This window comes from Rattus rattus, chromosome 4 (genome assembly GCF_011064425.1).
Source record: "Rattus rattus isolate New Zealand chromosome 4, Rrattus_CSIRO_v1, whole genome shotgun sequence".
Taxonomy (NCBI): Eukaryota; Metazoa; Chordata; class Mammalia; order Rodentia; family Muridae; genus Rattus; species Rattus rattus.
This window is the reverse complement of record NC_046157.1, coordinates 79375239-79395615: the sequence shown is the minus strand read 5'-3', so window position 1 is coordinate 79395615 and position 20377 is coordinate 79375239. Positions and strand designations below refer to the sequence as shown.

General features: G+C 36.9%; 1 protein-coding gene and 1 pseudogene across 1 annotated transcript in view; both read left to right on the top strand.

Annotated features, from left to right (window-relative positions):
- LOC116899059 (zinc finger protein 260-like) overlaps window positions 1–16584 on the top strand; it is a 36504-nt gene extending 19920 nt beyond the window's left edge. The window contains exons 3-5 of the mRNA XM_032900530.1: window positions 6198–6245; window positions 12673–12799; window positions 13674–16584. Coding sequence (XP_032756421.1) covers window positions 6216–6245; window positions 12673–12799; window positions 13674–15481 — 1965 coding nt within the window. The 5' untranslated portion in view covers window positions 6198–6215 and the 3' untranslated portion in view covers window positions 15482–16584. The remainder of the gene's footprint in view (window positions 1–6197; window positions 6246–12672; window positions 12800–13673) is intronic.
- A 2124-nt stretch (window positions 16585–18708) lies between these two features.
- On the top strand, window positions 18709–19971 carry LOC116898023 (annotated as a pseudogene).
- Window positions 19972–20377: the final 406 nt, after the last annotated feature.

Below are 20377 nucleotides of genomic sequence, written 5' to 3'. Positions count from 1 at the left end.
AGGAAATGCAGGTTTGTATGGTTCAGGAGCCACAGGTCAGATGTAGGTGGGTGGAGAAGTGGCAGGAAAATTGAGAATCCCCATGTGCTAGCAGGCTGCTCAGGACAGCTTGGCATGGCCAAGATAGTCCAGAGAGCAGGGAAGATGGGTAGGGAAAGGGAACCTTACCTGTGTGGTTTAGGAGACTCAGGTCTGATGAAGATGGGGGTTGGGGGAAGATGAGAAGTAGTGGAAGATTGAGTGTTTTCCTGGGATGGTAGGGTACTCTGGGCAGTTTGGCTAGGCCAGGAAGTCTCATCAAGCAGGGAAGATGGAAGGGGGAAGGAAAGCTTACCTCTATGGATAAGATCCTTGCATCCCATGTTGAAATGAAGATGTTCATATCACAAGAGAAGGGCCCCTTTGGGTGGCCTGGGAAAGGCATCTTGAACAATGCATGGGAGGGAGTCACAACTGGCGTGGAGGCAACCCTGGAACTTTGCCAGGACAGAGGGCCTGCAACGATGGGTAAGTAAAGGATCCAGGTATGTTAGAGGGATTGAGCAAGGGGTGATAGTGAGTCTCCAGGGACAATAGGAAGGGGCCATGAATTTGACTTTGTCAGCTTTTATTTCATTAATGATTCTGGAAAATTTAATTGAGAATACTCTTATATATGGTAACATGGATTTCCTATATTAGGCTGTATAGTAACAAGTCAGTTATTCTTGGTATTTGATTAGTTTTTAGTCTCTGAATTAAGTGTTCCTCATTGAAACCAAGTTTCTTTAACCCCAACTTGCCCCAGCCTGTGGGAGTTCAGAGGAGACCTGGGAGGGGGCGAAAGGATGGGGGACAGGAGGCACAAAGAAGGAGAGCAAGTGTTTGTTCTGATCAAGCTCTCAGACTTTAATTAAAAAACAGCAGCTTATAAAGACAAGCAGGCAGGAAGGTCACCCAGGACCCAGGACCAATTTCACTACCATCAGCACCCTCCCTATAGCCCTAAACCGTAAGTTGCAGGTATAGACTGATAAGAACAGAGGGCTGGAAACAGAAGCTCTAAAAGTGATAAGAACGGACAACTGGCTAGGTGTCCCAGCAGGTGTAAGTGGGCTTCACATTGCTGAAACATTCCCGAGATAGAGGTTGTATAAGTGGGCTTGGCTCTCGGCACCAACTGAAACAGCAATAGGCTCCCTATGAATGTGATTCAAACCTGTTGAACATGTAGCAAATGTCAGTAGCAGATTCTCTTCTAAGTCCTTTTACCTTCCTAATCATTGGCTTTTGGCAAGTTTCCCTGTGTAACCTCTCTTCTTGACCCTCCCCAGTACAGCTGGTCACAGACTGAACCAGATAGCCTTCTCTTAACTCACAAATAGTCTTGCCACTATGACACCAGTGGGTATGCCTTGCCTGGCCAATTGAGATTGTAACACATGGGATCCAAATCTGTGTAAAGACTTTGATAACTGCTTCTCCCTCAAGTCTACATAGCAGTTTATGAAACCATGAATGCTACAACCAGTGAGTTCCAAGATATCTGTAGACTATGAGAGCTTTGATCTGAGTTGGGTTTTTTGGTTTGTTTGTTTTTGTTTTGTTTTGTTTTGTTTGGTTGGTTGGTTGGTTGGTTTTGTTTTTTTCTAAAGAAGGTCCACTTGCCTTCTGACTCTCCTATATTGACCCCTGTGAATTTTTCTCTGTCCTTGATATGTGGAGTCACTGATGGAGCACTGTGTTGGTGTAGTCCTGATTAGAGGAGAAGTGTTCCAGTTTTGCTTTTTTTATTTTTAATTTTTATTTTTTTGGTACTGTTTGCTTTAGCTGTACTTCTCTTTGTTTTTATCATTCTGATGAATATATTCTCATACTCTTGAAAGCTTTTATACTCAGCAAATGTCATATTTTGCCACAGGGCTTTTATGTATATAATGACATGATCATTTTTCTTCTCTCACTGCATCTATATCTTTGGGGTCTTACATTGATTAATGTGTAAGTGCTGCAACAGTCTTGTGTTCTGGTGTGAACTCAGCTTTCCTTCAATTTCCATAGAATTTAGACACAATCTCTTAAATCAGGATCAGATAAACTATCTAAACAGTTCATTAACCCCTAAAGAAATAGAAGCAGTCATTAAATGTCTCTGAACCAGAAAAGCCCAGGACCAGATGGTTTTAGTACAGAATTCTATCAGACCTTCAAGAAGTAATACCAATACTCTAAAACCTATTCCACAAAATAGAAACAGAACGAACACTACCTTATTTTTTTCTATCAAGCCATAGTTACACTGATACCTAAATCACACAAAGACCCAACAAAGAAAGAGAACTTCAGACCATTTTCCTTTATGAATATCAATGCAAAAATACTCAGTAAAATTCTTGAAAACTGAATCCAAGAACACATCAAAATGATCACTGACCATAATCAAGTAGGCTTCATCCCAACAATGCAGGGATGGTTCAATTTATGGAAATCAATCAATGTAATCCACTATATAAACAAACTCAAAGAAAAATACCACATGATCATCTAATCAGATGCTGAGAAAGCATTTGACAAAATTCAACATCCCTTCATGTTAAAAGTCTTGGAAAGATTAGGAATTCAAGGCCTCTTCCTAAACATAATAAAAGCAATATACAATAAACCACTAGCCAACATCAAACTAAATGGAGAGAAACTTGAAGCTGCAAAACTTTTCAATGTGTCACTGTCACCTCACTTTAGTGTGGCTGTCTTTCCTGAGCTGGCACTCACCCTGACACTGTAAGAAAATTTCCTTGGTGCTCCATGAATCTGTCTCACTGTTCTTTGATTTAAGTCTCTATAGGAGGTAATAACTAAGAGCAGGTGATGTGGGTCGGCAGTTAAGGATGCTTGTTCTTCCGAGTTACAGGTTCTGTTCACTGTGCTTGCCAGGGGACTTTATATCTATACAAAACTCAGATTCTAGCCCTCTTCTGCCTGCTATAGGCTGTGCGTGCATGAAGTGCACAGACCTACAAGGAGGCAAAAATACTCTGCCCAGTCAAATTGAAAAAAATAAACCTTATTTTCAAAAGGAAACTGGAAACAATATGTAGTTACTGAGAACTTGCCAGGATAACCACCGTACAGGAAGGAACATAAGAGTTGTCACTCCTGTTGTGGAACTCCATATGCAGCCTGGATATGGACAAATAGTTGACAGATACCTGAAGTCAACATTGGAAGAGTTAGGAATGATCCCTGTGTATGATAAATAAGGTTGTTTGTGTTCATGGACTCCAGAGTAGCAAATATCTCATGTTCATTGTAATGTGGCAAAGATTTATCATATGGATGATGTAGGTAAGTGCATAGCAGTAAGTTTTAAGAGATTCCACCCTAATTGCAGAGTAACTTATAGTATAGGAAAATGCATGTGAGTTTGTACAACAAGTTGTATTAAGGACTCTGTTTTAATTGTGTCCTAACTCAAACCCAACAAAGTCTTCCATGATATTCATATGCAAAGTGCATTGAAACCAAACACATTTAGTAAAATTCTCACTGTCACACTCATACCAGTGCCTGTGGGTCCTAGGCAGCCCCATGGGTACTGAATAGAAGAGGAGGAAGTGGGCATTTGTCTCATAAGTTTGTGAAACCTCACCGCAGTGCCACATGGGGCCCCTGGGGAAGACCCTTTCTTGGTCATCTGTCCCATCCCTTGTTACATTTTCATCCTGTTAGTCCCACTCATGTTTCATGTATGATTTAATGTAGGTTTAGGATTGGAAGACAGGCTATCAGATATTCATAATTCCAAATATGCTGTTATACGACACTATGGATTTCCATAACTCACTCCCATTCCTCCAGCTTTTACCACCTTCCCCCTTCCCCAACTTCACTCATTGTACTCAGTACACTCTGAAATGACAATTTCCTGTTGGAAACTATGTTTGACTGATTTATTAGGCTTTCAAGCAGCACCAGGCTATGGTATAAATAGAATCACTTCAAAGCAATGATAGAGTCTATCTTGGACCTGTGATCTTTCTAATCACTGCCTTTTGTCTGACTTCCAGTGCCAGCTATGTATTTCCTCTGTGGCTGACCTCAGAATAAAACAAAAAGGCTTCTGTTACTTACAGTGTTGTCTTGGAACTATTGTGCTGATGGGCATAACTTGCTGAACATGTTGGCTTTGCACCACTGGTGGTTAGCATCTGGGGACAGCCACTGATGACTTTTTTACCAGTCGCTTACCAAGTCCTTTTAGCAGTTTAAATTCTATACCAGTGTATCCATTACATTTCTTTGTCCATGTAAATCCTTGCAACTGATATAGATAGATAGATAGATAGATAGATAGATAGATAGATAGATAGATAGATAGATAGACAGACAGACAGACAGACAGACAGACAGACAATGAGTGGTCTACTGAGTTCTCAGCATATTCTCTAGCAATAACCAAGCAATAACATAACCAAGTGATATTTTCTGGCATTTTTATAAAGCTTATTAAGAGTATTATTAGATTGGAGCTTTCTTGTGGAATGTTTATAGTTTTTAAATTGAAGAATCATGTTTCACAAATTATATAATTTGTAAAAATATACATCCTTGTTTTCTTATTTTAGTCTTTGAAAATGTTCTAAGTCTTACTTGATCTTTGTTAACACTGACACACTGTTATGAGTTAGTGTGAAGGCATTGCACATCTCTTTCTTCTGAGTACAGTAGAATGATGGAGGTTGTGTTCAAATTACATAATGACGGGTTAGGATGTTCGATACTGTCTTGACTATTCTGAGGTATGTTCCTTCTGTTCTTACATTCGTCAGTGCTTTCATAGTGAACCAAAGTGACATTATGCCTCAGATCATTCATGAATGTTGACAGGTTTGTGTGTCTTCCCGCACTGATTTTACATATTTTACAATTTGAATTGTTTGTTTTGTGGGTCTTGAAACAGTCTTACATCATTGGCATGAAATCAACTTGTTCTCCTTCTGAACAGAGAAATTTCTTTGTCAATATAAATCCTTGCAACTAATCTATAATTTCTTTTTCTTTCTTTTCATTTTTTTCATTCATCTGAGTTTTTTTAGGTCAGGGTAAAGTCGGGTTTGTGTGATGACTAACATCGCATTTTCTCAGTAGTCTGCAATATCTACTCTGTACGATAATTATAGGGTTTTTTTTTTTAAGAGAATTGGAGTATTCATTACTAAGTGTGTCCTGTCCTCAGACATTGTTAGTGTGGTGATACTTTGTCAGCACTTGGCTCATTGCCTGACCTAGTTTTATGGCATAAAAGATTGGTATTCACTTGTTTCTATAAAAATCATCCTTTTCCTCTTCAATTCTCATTAATTTTGTTTGACTCCTGTATCAATCTACAGGTGGGTCTGCCATATGTACATACATTAATTCATGATTTCCTTGTACTGTATTAAAAGGTTCCAGCATTAGAAAGGCCTAGAACCACTGGCTTAGAACATTTAGCACATGGATATTCCGTTTAAAGACAGATGTGCCCTGAATTGTAATATTCTACTTATAATTGCATTCACATGAATTTTAGTGGTCAATATTCTCACACAAAGGTGTGCATGCAACTTAGAAAAGAATTCTGCATTGAAAGGAAGAGTAATTGGAAAGATACATTTTACCTCAGGAACAATATAAAGACTTCTTAGACGATGACGTAAATGTCTGTAACTCAACCTGATGATGATTTATCAGTTTGAGAAAAAAAAATGATTTTAGCAGTTTGAATCTGTGTCTGTACATCAAGACAGCAGGATACATATGGAAAATAGAGGTACTGTATCTGCAAGGTAGAATGAAATGAAATGTGACCTAAGGGTCGGATATTGTATTCTACTTTGATGACTAGTGAACCTCCATTTAATGCTAGGTATCAATCTTAGTCCCCACTAGCCATTTGTCCCTGACTCTAGGCCTCGAAACACTTCCAGTAGTAACTGAAATAGTGTTTTTTATAGCAGGTGTGTATGTGCTCTGTGTTTGTGCCTGTTGTCTGCTTAGGTTAGAAAAAGGCCTCAGATTGTAGTCATGTTCCTTGCCACATTAAATGTATCATTGCATGCTCTACTTTCTATAGGAATGTTGAAAATTTTTCGGGTATAATTTTTATTTTTGTGTCTTTATAAATGGTTTAACATTGCTCATAACTGTTATATTTATTTTAGCTTTTAATTTTTCAGAGAAGAGTAACAAGAAGAATGAATGCTTCTCTTGAAAATGCTCCTCAGGTCAGTGTCCTGTCCACATTTCTTTGAAATTCCTATTATTATTTAAACCATTTGAGACTTTAGCTGTCTACTTCTGTTAAAGTTATTGAAAATGTTTGATTTCTATAATACATCTCTGTTCTTCACCAATGATCAAAATTAAGCCTTTAGATATTTCACTTAAAATGGGACGGGCAACGCCTAGACCTATTGTATTTTCACTAGATTTTATAGTATGAGTACACATAAATTTCCAAGGATTGAAGAGCTGCAGTTCTGATAGGGGATGTATTATAGATGATGCTCAAATAATATTTTGGTGGTTTATTTCTTCATTGCATGGACTTCTATCCTTTAATATTAATGGGAAGGGAAAATCTCCTGTGCCACATAAATTGCATTTCAGGAATAGTCAGGTTTCCAGAAACAACGTAATGAATGTAGATCTGCAAATACATTCATGATGACATCACCTAGCAATATATGGAAACATAGAGTATATGGAAAAATAGAATTAGAAGACAATCACTGTCCTGAATCCTAATAATAATAATCAGCTCCCTAGAGCACAGACGATGGAAAGAATATGTGACTTTCTTTGACCATACCATTGATGGGTTTGTGAGGAGATGCAGATTGCAGTATTCTTTTTTTGGCATTTTATATCACAGAGAGATAATGGCTGTGTTGACACATGAAATCTGTTTGTCTCTAAGACTCTGCCTAGTGCTCAATGGGGTCAGTTCTCAATATACAGATGATTATTCTCTTTTTCTCTTTTCTTTCAATTTTTAGAAGTTGTGTAAGCACTACTGTGTACAACTTTCTATTGCAGCTTACGGAATTTATTAATAAGATTTTTCTGAAGAGTATTGCCTTGTTACTTCCTAAAAGCCATTAAATTTCAAGCATGAATTAATATCCCTCTAAATTTGTTCTCTTATTTCTTTTATAGGAAGAATGTTCCATCTACCCTATGTTTTTCCTATTTTACAAGCAATGTATTATATAGGGAAAAGCTCTGAAGAGTTGTGGCACTGTTTCTTTACAATAATATATAACTTAACTGTTTAAGTACATAAGCATTCATCTGCATGTGTTTATGTATAGTGAGTCACATATCCATGAGTCCATGTGTTCAGCATCTATTTCTTGAGACTGAAATCAGGCATGGTAGTTAGCAACAATGGATATAGAAAGAAAAGAAATGAAAGTTAAAATGAGAAGATTGAGGTTTTCACTTATTTCAATCTCGTGAGCAATAATGCATTTGAAAGAGTTAGTATACAAAGCAAGATTTTGATTTAAAATCACAACTCATGATGATGTTAGAGGACTTTAAGAAGGACATAAATAACTCCCTTAAAGAAAAACAGGACAACACAGAAAAACTGGTAGAACCCCTTAAAGGGAAAACACAAAAATCCCTTAAAAAATTACAAGAAAACACAATCAAACAGGTGAAGTAATTGAACAAAACCATCCAGTATCTAAAAATGGAAATGAAAACAATAAAGAGATCACAATCATGGAGAGAGAAAACCTAGGAAAAAGATCAGGAGTCATAGAGGCAAGCATCACCAACAGAATACAAGAGATTTAAGAGAGAATCTCAGGGGCAAAAGATGCCATAGAATGAATATATTGACACAAATGCAAAAAGCTCCTAACCCAAAACATCCAGGAAATCCAGGACACAATTAGAAGATCAAACCTAAGGATAACAGGTATAGAAAAGAGAGAAGATTTTCAACTTAACGGCCAGTAAATATCTTCAGCAAGATTATACAAGAAAACTTCCCTAATCTAAATAAAGAGATGCCCATAAACATACAAGTAGCCTACAGAACTCCAAAGAGATTGAACCAGAAAAGGAATTTTTCCAATCACATAATAATCAAAACAGCAAATGCACAAAGTAAAGAAAGTATATTAAAGCTGTAAGGTAAAAATGTCAAGTAACATAAAGGCAAACCCATCAGAATTATGTCATATTCTCAACATAGACTCTAAAAGCTAGAAGATCCTGGGCAGATGTCATACAAATCATAAGAGAACACAAATACCAGCCAAGGCTACTATATCCAACAAAACCTGCAATTAATATAGATGAAGAAACAAGGTATTCCATGACAAGACCAAATTTACACAATATCATTCCACAAATCCAGCCCTATAAAGGATAATAAATGGAAAACTCCAACATGGTGAGGGAAACTACACAATGGTCTAATTTCAACTAACACAAAAAGATACCAACATAAACATAACTTCACCTCGAAGAATAAAAATAGGAAGCAACAATCATTTGTCCCTAATATCACTCAACATCAATGGACTCAATCCCCCAATAAAAAGACATAGACTAACAGATTGGATACATAAAGAGGACCCAGCATTTTGGTGCACACCTCAGTGACAAAAACTGAAACTACCTCAGAGTAAAAGGCTGGAAAACCATTTTCTAAGCAAATGGTCCCAAGAAACAAGCTGGAGTGCCATTTTACTATCAAATAAAATCGACTTTAAATCTAAAGTTATCAAAAAAGATAAGGAAGAATGCTTCCTATTCATCAAAGGAAAAATCCATCAAGATGAATTCTCAATCCTAAATAATCTATGTTCCAAATTCAATGGAACATACATTCATAAAAGAAACCTTACCAAATCTCAAAGTACACATTGTACCTCACACAATAATAGTAGGAGACTTCAACACCCCAATCTCAGCAATGAACAGATCATGGAAACAGAAACTAAACAGAGACACAGAGAAACTAACAGAAGTTATGAACTAAATGGATACAACATATATCTACAGAACATTTTACCCTAAAAGAATATAGGTTCTTCTCAGCACCTCTTGGTACCTTCTCCAAAACTGACCATATAATCAGTCACAAAACAGGCCTCAACAGATAAAAGAAGATTTAAATAAACCATGCATCCTATCAGATCAACACAGACTAAGGCTGGTCTTCAATAACAATAAAAACAACAGGAAATACACATGCATATGGAAGATGAACAGTGTTCTACTCAATGATAACTTGGTCAAGGAAGAAATAAAGAAATTAAAGACATTTTAGAATTTATTGAAAATAAAAGCACAACCTACCCAAACTTATGGGACACAATGAAAACAGTGCTAAGAGGAAAACTCAGAGCTATGAGTGTCTCCAAAAAGAAACTGGAAAGAGCATATATTAGCACCTTGACAGCACACCTAAAAGCTCTAGAACAAAAATAAACAAATACACCCAAGAGGAAACTCTGGGCTGAAATCAACCAAGTAGAAATAAAAAGAACTATACAAAGAATCAACAAAACCAGGAGCTGGTTCTTTCACAAAATCCACAAGATAGATAAACCCTTAGCTAGACTAACCAGAGGCCACAGAGAGTGTATCCAAATTAACAAAATCAGAAATGTAAAGGGAGACATAACAACAGAAACTGAGAAAATTAAAAAAAAATTATTAGATCCTACTGCAAAAGTATATACTCAACAAAATTGGAAAACCTGGATGAAATGGACAATTTTCTAGACTGATACCAGGTACCAAAGTTAAATCAGGATCAGTTAAACCATCTTAAACAGTCCTATAGGCCCTAAAGAAATAGAAGCAGTTACTAAAAGTTTCCTCACCAAAAAAATCCCAGGATCAGATGGGTTTAGTGCAGAATTCTATCAGACCTTCATAGAAGACCTAATACCAATACTTTCCAAACTATTCCACAAAATTAGAAACAGAAGGAGCACTACTCAATTCCGTCTGTGTAGCCACAATCATTCTTATACCTAAACCACACCAAGACCCCCCCCAAAAAAAAGAGAGGGAGAACTTCAGATCATTTTCCCTTATGAATATCAATGCAAAAATACTCAATGATAATTCTTGCAAACAGAATCCAAGAACACATGAAAACCATCATCCATCATGATCAAGTAGGCTTCATCCCAGGGATGCAGGGATGATTCAATATATGGAAATCCATCAACATAATCCACTACATAAACAAACTCAATGAAAGAAAACCATGTGATCATTTCAATAGATGCTGAGAAAGCATTTTACAAAATTCAACACCCCTTCATGTTAAAAGTCTTGGAAAGATCAGGAATTCAAGGCCCATACCTAAACATACTAAAAGCAATATACAGCAAACCAATAGCCAACATCAAACTAAATGGAGAGAAACTTGAAACAGTCCCACTAAAATCAAGGACTAGACAGGGCTGTGCAACTCTTCCTATTGAATATGGTCCTCAAAGTCCTAGCCAGAGCAATCAGACAACAAAAGGAGCTCAGAGTGATACAAATTGAAAAGGAAGAAGTCAAAAACTTACAATTTACAGATGATATGATAGTATACTTAATTGTCCACCAAAATTCCACCAGAGAACCCATAAACCTGATAAACAACTTCAGAAAAGTGGGTAGATATAAAATTAACTCCAACAAATCAATAGCCTTCCTCTACTCAAAGGATAAACAGGCTGAGAGGAAAATTAGGGAAAAGACACCCTTCAAAATAGTCACACATAATATAAAATACCTTGGTGTGACTCTTACCAAGCAAGGAAGAAACCTGTATGAAAAGAACTTCAAGTCTCTGAAGAAAGAAATTGAAGATCTCAGAAGATGGAAGGATCTCCCATGCTCATGGATTGGCAGGATTAATATTGTAAAGATGACCCTCTTGCCAAAAGTAATCTACATATTCAATGAAATCACCATCAAAATTCTAATTCAATTCTTCATAGAGTTAGACAGAGCAATTTGCAAATTCAGTTGGAAAAACAAAAAAACCCAGGATAGCAAAAATTATCCTCAACAATAAAAAGACTTCTGAGGAAACCACCATCCCTGACTTCAAGCTGTATTATGGAATAATAGTGATAAAAACTGTATGGTGTTGGCACAGATAGGCATGTTGATCAATGGAATAGAATTGAAGACCCAGAAATGAACCCACACACCTATGGTCACTTGATTTTTGACAAAGGAGACAAAACCATACACTGGAGATACAATAGCATTGCAACAAATGGTACTGGTTCAACTGGAGGTCAGCATGTAGAAGAATGCAAATTGATCCATTCTTTTTTTTTTTTTTTTTTTGAGTATTTCTTATTTACATTTCAATGTTATTCCCTTTCCCGGTTTCCAGGCAAACATCCGCCTAATCCTTCCTCCTCCCCTTCTTTATGGGTGTTCCCTCCCCATCCTCCCCCATTGCCGCCCTCCCCCAACAATCACGCTCACTGGGGTTCAGTCTTAGCAGGACCAAGGGCTTCCCCTTCCACTGGTGATCTTACTAGGATATTCATTGCTACCTATGAGGTCAGAGTCCAGGGTCAGTCCATGTATAGTCTTTAGGTAGTGGCTTAGTCCCTCAAGCTCTGGTTGCTTGGCATTGTTGTTCATAGGGTCTCGAGCCCTATTGATCCATTCTTATTGTTCTGTACAAAGCCCAAGGGCAAGTAGATCAAGGAACTCTACCTTAAAGCAGATACACTCAAAGAATTAGAAGAAAAAGTGGGGAAGAGCCTCGAACACATGGGCACTGGTAAAAATTTCCTGAATAGATCACCAGTGTCTTATGCTCTAAGATCAAGAATGGACAAGTGGGACTTCATAAAACTGCAAAGCTTCTGTAAGGCAAAGGACACTGTCATTAGGACAAAAGGACAACCAACAGATTGGGAAAAGATCTTTACCAATCCTACATCCGATAGAGTGCTAATACCCAATATATACAAAGAACTCAAAAAGTCAGATTCCAAAGAGCCAAATAACTGTATTAAAAATAGGGTACAATAGACCCCACATGTATATATTATATTCCTTTAAGTTTGGGGTTTTTTTGTGATTCCATTATGTAATTCAGTTTTAGAGAAGAGAAAAATACAATAAAGACTATGACTACTTTATGTAACATACTTTATTAAAATTAAATTTTAGTTTTATTTTATATATCGGTACATTTGCCTGAATGTATGCGTATGTGCTGTACATTCCTTCAGCCTGTTGAGTTCAGAAGAGAGCATTAGATTTTAAAGGATTAGAAATAAAAATCTATTTTGTAGTTCATGTGGGTGCCAGGAAATAGTTAAGGATTATAGAATTCAAACTGCACCCAAATTTTCAAATGAAGTAATGGTATCTTTCTTTGTTGCCAAGGTTTTAGAAAACATCAGAAAATTCATGAATGTGAGAGACCTTAGGAATGTACTCAATGCAATGTCATTCTATGCATTGTCTAATCAGAGCAACAATGCTTAAAATCTGACATTTCTATAGCACTTCTAGATGTTTTTTGTCCTCAAATATTTCCCATGACTAATATTTATCACAACATGCCTCTTATTCTTCAGGTCAGTTTCACCTACGAAAACACTTTTGTCCAGCAGCATATGATAAACAGGTGATTTTTCATTACAGGGTCAGTTAACATTCAAGGATGTCACTGTGGACTTCTCACAGGAGGAATGGGAATGTCTTGACTGTGCTCAGAGGGCATTGTACATGGATGTGATGTTGGAGAATTACAACAATTTGTTTTATGTGGGTAAGAATACTGTTCTTATAGAATTCCTGATGCAATCTTTGCATTTTGCTACTGTATGCTTATATAAACACTAAGACATATCTAGAGACTCCCTGAATAAGGGAAATTCTGGTTACTGACACAAGTTTTTTATTGTGTTTCCTTTACATTTCTCTCCATTCTTTGGAAGAGGATCCAGTGTTATATTCTGTAATCTCTCAAGATATCTTATCTACTTTTAATCAAAACTTCAAAATGAAAAAACAATGGAATATTCAGAGTATGAAAATATATTGCCACACCTGTAACAATTGGAATATTCAAATTTTACTGTTGCATTAATTCTTCAGTTGTTTATAAGTTTTCAAACTGGTGAATGTTCTAAACACAGAAAGAGCTATTTGTTGTGAGAATTTTGTTGTTGCTTATTTAGTTAGTTTTTTTACCTGTTATTTCTATGTTTAGTGTTGGTACAGAATGGCCTTTATATCAGGACTTCCATGCCAATTTGAATAACATAATGAATTCATAGCTGACTAAAGCAATTCTGTATTATTCTGTCAGAAAATATAAACAAGAGATTAAAGAAACTTTTTCTTAGATGCTCCTTCAGAGAGATCTGTTCTCAGAGTCTTTTACTGCTCCATCGCCTATTCTTTTTACTTTCTGCCAAGCCGTGTTTATAAAAGAAATAGAAGGCTATTGTTTCCTATCATTTGATGAGATTTGAGTTTGTTCCAAGAATCTGTGTAATGATTGTGAAATAAGAAAGACCACGTTTGTGAGCTCTATCCTTCAGAATCACTAATTTATATTAGAACATTTCAGGGAACATGGGATATTGTCTTACTCATCCACTAATCCCTGTCATCTCTAATTGCACTTCTTTTTTCAGGGAATCATTGCATGTGTCATAAGTATGAAAACATCTTGGATCAAGGCATACAGCATATTGTCCCCCAGCATGTGAATATCCAAGTTAAGTCTGATAAATGTTATGAGCTTGGCAACACCATTCATGAATCCACCCAAAGTATACCTTATAAAACTAACCTCAGGGATACCTCTGATAAATCATTAAACCTAAGCAGACATGAACCTGGAAACAACAGAGAACCTTGCAAATGTAAAAACTGTGTAAACTGTTTAAGTTCATGCTCTACCGTCAGTTTGACTCAAGAAATCCACAGAGGAAAGAAGGAATCCAATGGTACAGAGCTTGATAAACAAAAACTCATGCTGAAACAAACCAAATGGGGAAAGAAACTTTACAAATGTAGTACATGTGCCAAGTGCTTCGCCAAGAAATGCTGGTTTAGAAAACATCAGACAATTCATACTGGAGAGAAAATTTACAAATGTAGAGAATGTGACAAACACTTTACCCAAAAACGCAATCTTATTATTCATCAGAGGTGTCATGGAGGAAAGAAACCTTACAAATGTAGTGAATGTGAGAAATGCTTCATTCAAGTTGGCGATCTTAGAAGACACCAGAGAATTCATACAGGAGAGAAACCTTACAAATGTAGTGAATGTGACAAATGCTTTAGCTACAAAAGCAGCCTTAGAAGTCATCAGATAATTCATACAGGAGAAAAACCTTACAAATGTAGTGAATGTGACAAATGCTTTACCCACAAAGGAAGTCTTAGTATTCATCAGAGAATTCATACTGGAGAGAAACCTTACAAATGTCATGAATGTGACAAATGCTTTACCCAAAAAGGCAGTCTTATTACTCATCAGAGAATTCACACTGGAGAGAAACCTTACAAATGTAGTGAATGTGACAAAGGCTTTACCCTAAAATGCAGTCTAATCATTCATCAAATAATTCATACAGGAAAGAAAGCTTACAAATGTAGTGAATGTGACAAATGCTTTACTCTTAAATGTGATCTTAGTATTCATCAAAGAATTCATACAGGAGAGAAACTTTACAGATGTAATGAATGTGACAAATGCTTTACAAAGAAATACCGTCTTAGAAGTCATCAGACAATTCATACAGGAGAGAAACCTTACAAATGTAGTGAATGTGACAAATCTTTTACCCTGAAATGCCATCTTAGAATTCATCAGCGAATTCATACAGGAGAGAAACCTTACAAATGTAGTGAATGTGACAAATACTTTACTCAAAAAGGCGGTCTTAGTACTCATCAGAAAATTCATGCAGGAGAAAAACCCTACAGATGTAGTAAATGTGACAAATGTTATACTCGCAAAAGTCATCTTAGTGTTCATCAGCGAATTCACATAGGAGAGAAACCTTACAAATGCAGTGAATGTGACAAATGCTTTACAGACAAGTATTGTCTGAAAACTCATCAGAGAATACATTCAGGAAATAAACCTTACAAATGTAGTGAATGTGATAAATCATTTGCCCTGAAAGCCAGGCTCAAGAGTCATCAGATAATTCATACAGGAGAGAAACCATACAAATGTAGTAAATGTGGCAAATACTTTACCCAAAAAGGTAGTCTTAGTATTCATCAGAGAATTCATACAGGAGAGAAACCTTACAAATGTAGTGAATGTGACAAATGCTTCACCCGCAAAAGCAGTCTTAATGTTCACCAGAGAATTCATACAGGAGAGAAACCTTACAAATGTTGTGAATGTGACAAATGCTTTTCACACAAAGGTGATTTTAGAAAACATCAGAGAATTCATATAGGGAAAAAACCTAACTAATGCTAATGTAACATATGCTTTACCCAAGAATTTGGTCTTATTCATCAAAGAATTCATACAGGAGAGAAGCCTTTCAAATGTAGTGAATGTAACAATGCTTTACCCACAAAAGCAGTCTTAGAATTCATCAGAGAATCCATGTAAGAGAAAAATCTTCAAAATATAGTCAGTGTGACAAATTATTTGGCTAGAAACAATCTTAGCACTCATCAGAGGATCCACTCAGTAGAGAAACTTCACAAATAAATTTAATAAGAAAAATTCATTCCCAAGGAGGATCATCTTGGAATTCATCAGAGACTACATATAGGAGAGAGACCTTACAAATGTAGTAATGTGCAAATCTTTTACTGTTGGTTCAACACTTAGAATATATCAAAGAATGCATATGGGAGAAAAACCTTATTAATGTAATGTATGAGAAAAGGTCTTTACCCAAATCTTAGATCTGACAATATACCTGGACATTTATCATTAGAAAAACAATGTGCACTGGATAAAAATGTATAATGTGCTTTATGCAAGCAGTATTGTTTACAACACTTCAGATTTCACACTAGAGAATTAAATAAATGAGGAGGTCATGAAAACTTTTAAATATTTCTCAAATCTTAGAAACTACCCAGGGTTTATGGTGAAAAATTGACAATGTGACAATGAAAGAAATTTTCATTAAAATTTTTATTTGCTCACTTTCAAATTATGTCATAATAAAAACACAATGAAGAAGCACAGAGTATGGAATTGTGTAAAGGTTCTTGGAGACTAAAATGATCTATTTCAGAGAGAAGCTACAAAATACATGCCTCAAAGTAGCTAAGGAAACTGACAAATTCAGTATACTTAACTCCAATAAAGATGCTCAGACAAATTATACTTCTTAAAAGAGGATTTGAGAAAGTGAGGCACTAAGGTAGGATGCTCTTTATCCTATATAGATATGTGGTTTGCTCACAATGTCCAATATTCACAATCTGTATTATATAGTAGTTTTAAGTTTCAGGATAGCAATTGCCTTTGAGTCCCTTTGACTTTATTTACCAACTCCTTCCCCTTAGCCCTATATGTAACTCCAATAAAGCTAATTGCTTCAACAAGTTGAACTTGGTTGCTTTCAGTTTCCACTTGGGATGGGTAGATGAATATGTATCACCCCAGAAATTATCTCTGGCAAAAATGTTCTGAATCCATTAATATTTTCTGCAAACTTGTAACATAAAATGAATATTAGAGCAATGTTTTCAACCCATCTGTAGCAGCACTTTGAGCGTGGGATGAACTTCTCACAGGGGCTACTTAGAACCATAAGAAAACACATTTTCTGTGGCCTCAGGACTCAGACACCATTTTTTGTCTTTATGTGAGTCTTCCTGCATAAGAGTTTCAGGAGAAAAGCACATTGCAAGTCTCTGAATATTGTGTATATGAATGTCATATCCCACAGAGAAAAGAGATCCACAGACAGGAAGGAAACATTGCATGACCTTTTGTCATGTTGATGCTTCCTGGAAGTGTAAGTCTTCCTTCAGGTTTTGTTCCATTAGACATTCATAAATTCAGTGGGGTATAGTACTGTCATCCCAATCATTCAACCCCTTTTGCACTGTCATGTTGTGACTGACTGTGATTAGGACTGGTGGGTCTCAAGTTATGCTAACTAAAACTACTCCCAAAGTATTTTCTGTAATCTGAAAGTACTTGAGAGCTGAGGAATCATTTGTTCCTCTTTATTTTTGTTTTCTCTTTATCTGCTTAGAACAACCCTGTTAGAAGTCCAGGTACTTTCTGAAGAATCTATTTCTCATGTTCAGGGCTCACTGATAAGCCCAACTTGTTTAACTGAGAAGCAAAACAAAGAGCCCCAGAAATTGCAGTGAAAAGAGCAATGTACCAGGCAGGTATTGTTCAGGTATTGGGATGATCGGGATGGTGATAGGTCAGGTGACTAGAAATGGAATGGGCACATTCCACTGGGGTGGGGTGGATATTGAGGTGGCATACAACTTAATAGATTTGCTTGTTTTGAAGAGGACATGAGTTCAGTTCCCACATATTGTAGACAACAACCATCCAGAATGTTAATGCTAGAAATCTGAAGCTGTTTTGTGAAAGCAGCTCTAAATAAACAGAGAGAATACATATATACATTTTGCAAGCACATATACGCATCAGCTAAAAAGAAATTCAAAGAAAATGTATGAAACAAGGATGGTACAAATTGGTTTTACCATATTCTGTCTCTCCATAATTGATAGCAGTAATCATTAATGTATAATCTTCAGTTTCCTAATGTTCATGTTATTGGCTCTCTATATAAATATTTGTAGGGGAAATTACAGTATACCCAACTTTGCATGCCAGTGATGATGTTATCATTCCATTCATATCTCTTTTGTGTCCTCAGCAATAGTCAATGGTGTTCAAGGTCATGTAGTGTATTGCCAAATTAGGGAAATTCATTCTTCTAGGTTTGTTTATCTCTTAACTTTGAATGTTTTTGAGAGTTTCTTCAGATACTACTCCTTTTTTATATAAAGTCCCACAGCCAAACAGTGGACTGAAGATTAGGAACTCTTATGGAATAGTTGGGGTAAAGGACTGAGACCCTGAAGTGGATAGGAACTCCACATGAATACCAACAGTGTCATCTAACATGGACCCTTCCAGCTCTCAGTTACTAAACCACCAACCAAAGAACATAACCCAGGCTGGAACTAGGCCTCACATCATATACGTAGCAGATGTGCAGCTTAATCTCCATATAGGTACTGAACAACTTGAATGGGGCTATCCAAACTGCTGTTGCCTGCACATGGGATTTATTTTTCTAACCATGCTGCCTTGTCTGACCTCAATGGGTGAAGAAGCACCAAGCTTCAGAGAGTCTTGATGGCCAGGTAGGAGGATACATAGGGTAGGTCCCATCTGATCAGAGGAGAAGAGAAGGAGTCATTGGGAAGAACTGTAGGAGAGGGTGACGGCAGGGGTGGGGGCAATAAGAGATGTAAAATCAATAAGTTAATAACGGTAGTAACAGTAATAATATTAATGATAGAAATCAGAGAGATCTCTTACTACCAACTTAATCACACAGTTGAAAGCTCTAGATCAAAATTAAGAAAAAGGCTCTAGAGCAGTAGACAGCAGGAAATAGTCAAACTGAGGGCTATTTGAAACAAAGAGAACAGTACAAAGAATCAACAAAACCAAGAGTGGTTTCTTTGAGAAAAATTAACAAGATAGACAAACCCTTAGCCAACTTAACTAAAAGCACAGAGACAGTATATAATTTAACAAACTGTCAAATGGATAGGGAAACATGACAAAAGAAACTGAGGAAACCCAAAAAATTATTAGGTCTTTCTTCAAAAACTTGTATTCCCCATAATGTGAAAATCTAAATGAAATGGAGGATATCCTAGATAGATAACCATGTACCAAAGTTAAATCAAAATAAGGTAAACTATCTAAACCTTACTGAAACCCGTGAGAAACTAGCACCCACCATTAAAGTCTACCAACAAACAAACAAAAGAAACAAACAAACAAACAAAAAAGACAAGCCCAGGGTCAGGTGGTTTTAGTGCAGAATTCTACCACACTTTCAAAGGTGAGGTAATACTCCTGAAAATATGGCACAAAATAGAACCTGATTGAACACTATCTAATTCATTCCAAAGCCACAATCACCCTAATAGCTAAACCACACAAATATTCAACAGTGAAAGAGTTTCAGATCAATTTGGCTAATGAACATTGATGCAAAAAATACTCAATAAAATGTTCGCAAGCAGTTCGTGTGGTGGCTGCTAGGCAGTGCAGCTCCGTGACAGATCCAACGTCGCACTTGTCTCCCACCCTGCGCCGCCATGATGCCCAAAAGGAAGGTTAGCGCAGATGAAGCAGCGAAGGAGGAGCCCAAGGCTCCGCGAGGCTGTCGGCCAAGCCCGCCCCTGCCAAGGTGGACGCGAAACCGAAAAAGGCCGCTGGAAAGGTTAAAGCATCAGACAAAAAAGCACAGATAAAAGGGAAGAGGGGAGCGAAGGGCAAACAGGCTGAAGTAGCTGACCAGCAAACTACAGATCTGCCTGCAGAAAAACGAGAGACGGAAAACCAGAGTCCAGCCTCTGAGGAAGAGAAAGAAGCGAAGTCCGACTAAGCATCCATCACGTCTGTCAGTGGTCCCTGCCTCCCTTCTTGTACAATCCAGAGGAATATTTTTATCAACTATTTTGTAAATGCAAGTTTTTTAGTAGTTCTAGAAACATTTTTAAAAGGTGAGGGAATCCCACCTCGTCCCATTTTTTAAGTGCAAATGGTTTTTTTAAGAGGTTAAATCATTTGCTGGTTGTTTATTTTTTGGTACAACCGGAAAGTAGCAGGATACTGAATCAGGAGAGGCTGTGACTGTCTCGGGGGTCACCATAATATTCCGTAGAGGGGGCTAGTTTTATATCCTACAGTACAAAGCATACTAAATGGCAATTTGGAGTCTCAGTTGTGCATTTGTGTTTGGAATATTTCCAGTTATATCTGGCCCTGTGTTTATAGTAGAACCATTTTGTAAGAAAGCCAGTCTTTGGTCCTCACCCTGTGATGTCTGTGGTCATGGCAGTCCATTATCCTAACAGTTGTGATAATGTGCTGTGAAAGATAGAAATTTTGAGTATGTATTGTGTGTGGCATAAAATTGTGAATTGGTGGAACTGAGGATTATGAGCATTTGGTTGTTGTGAGAGGTCTTAAGGAAACTTGCCAAGTTTGAGGCTGGAGCATCACTGGAATAAGTTCAAAGAAAAACAATATGTAGCTCTTCATTTGTATACGTGAACACAATGTGACTCTTCAGAGTTTGGGTATGTGAACACTATTATGGCTCTTCAGAATTAGGGTACA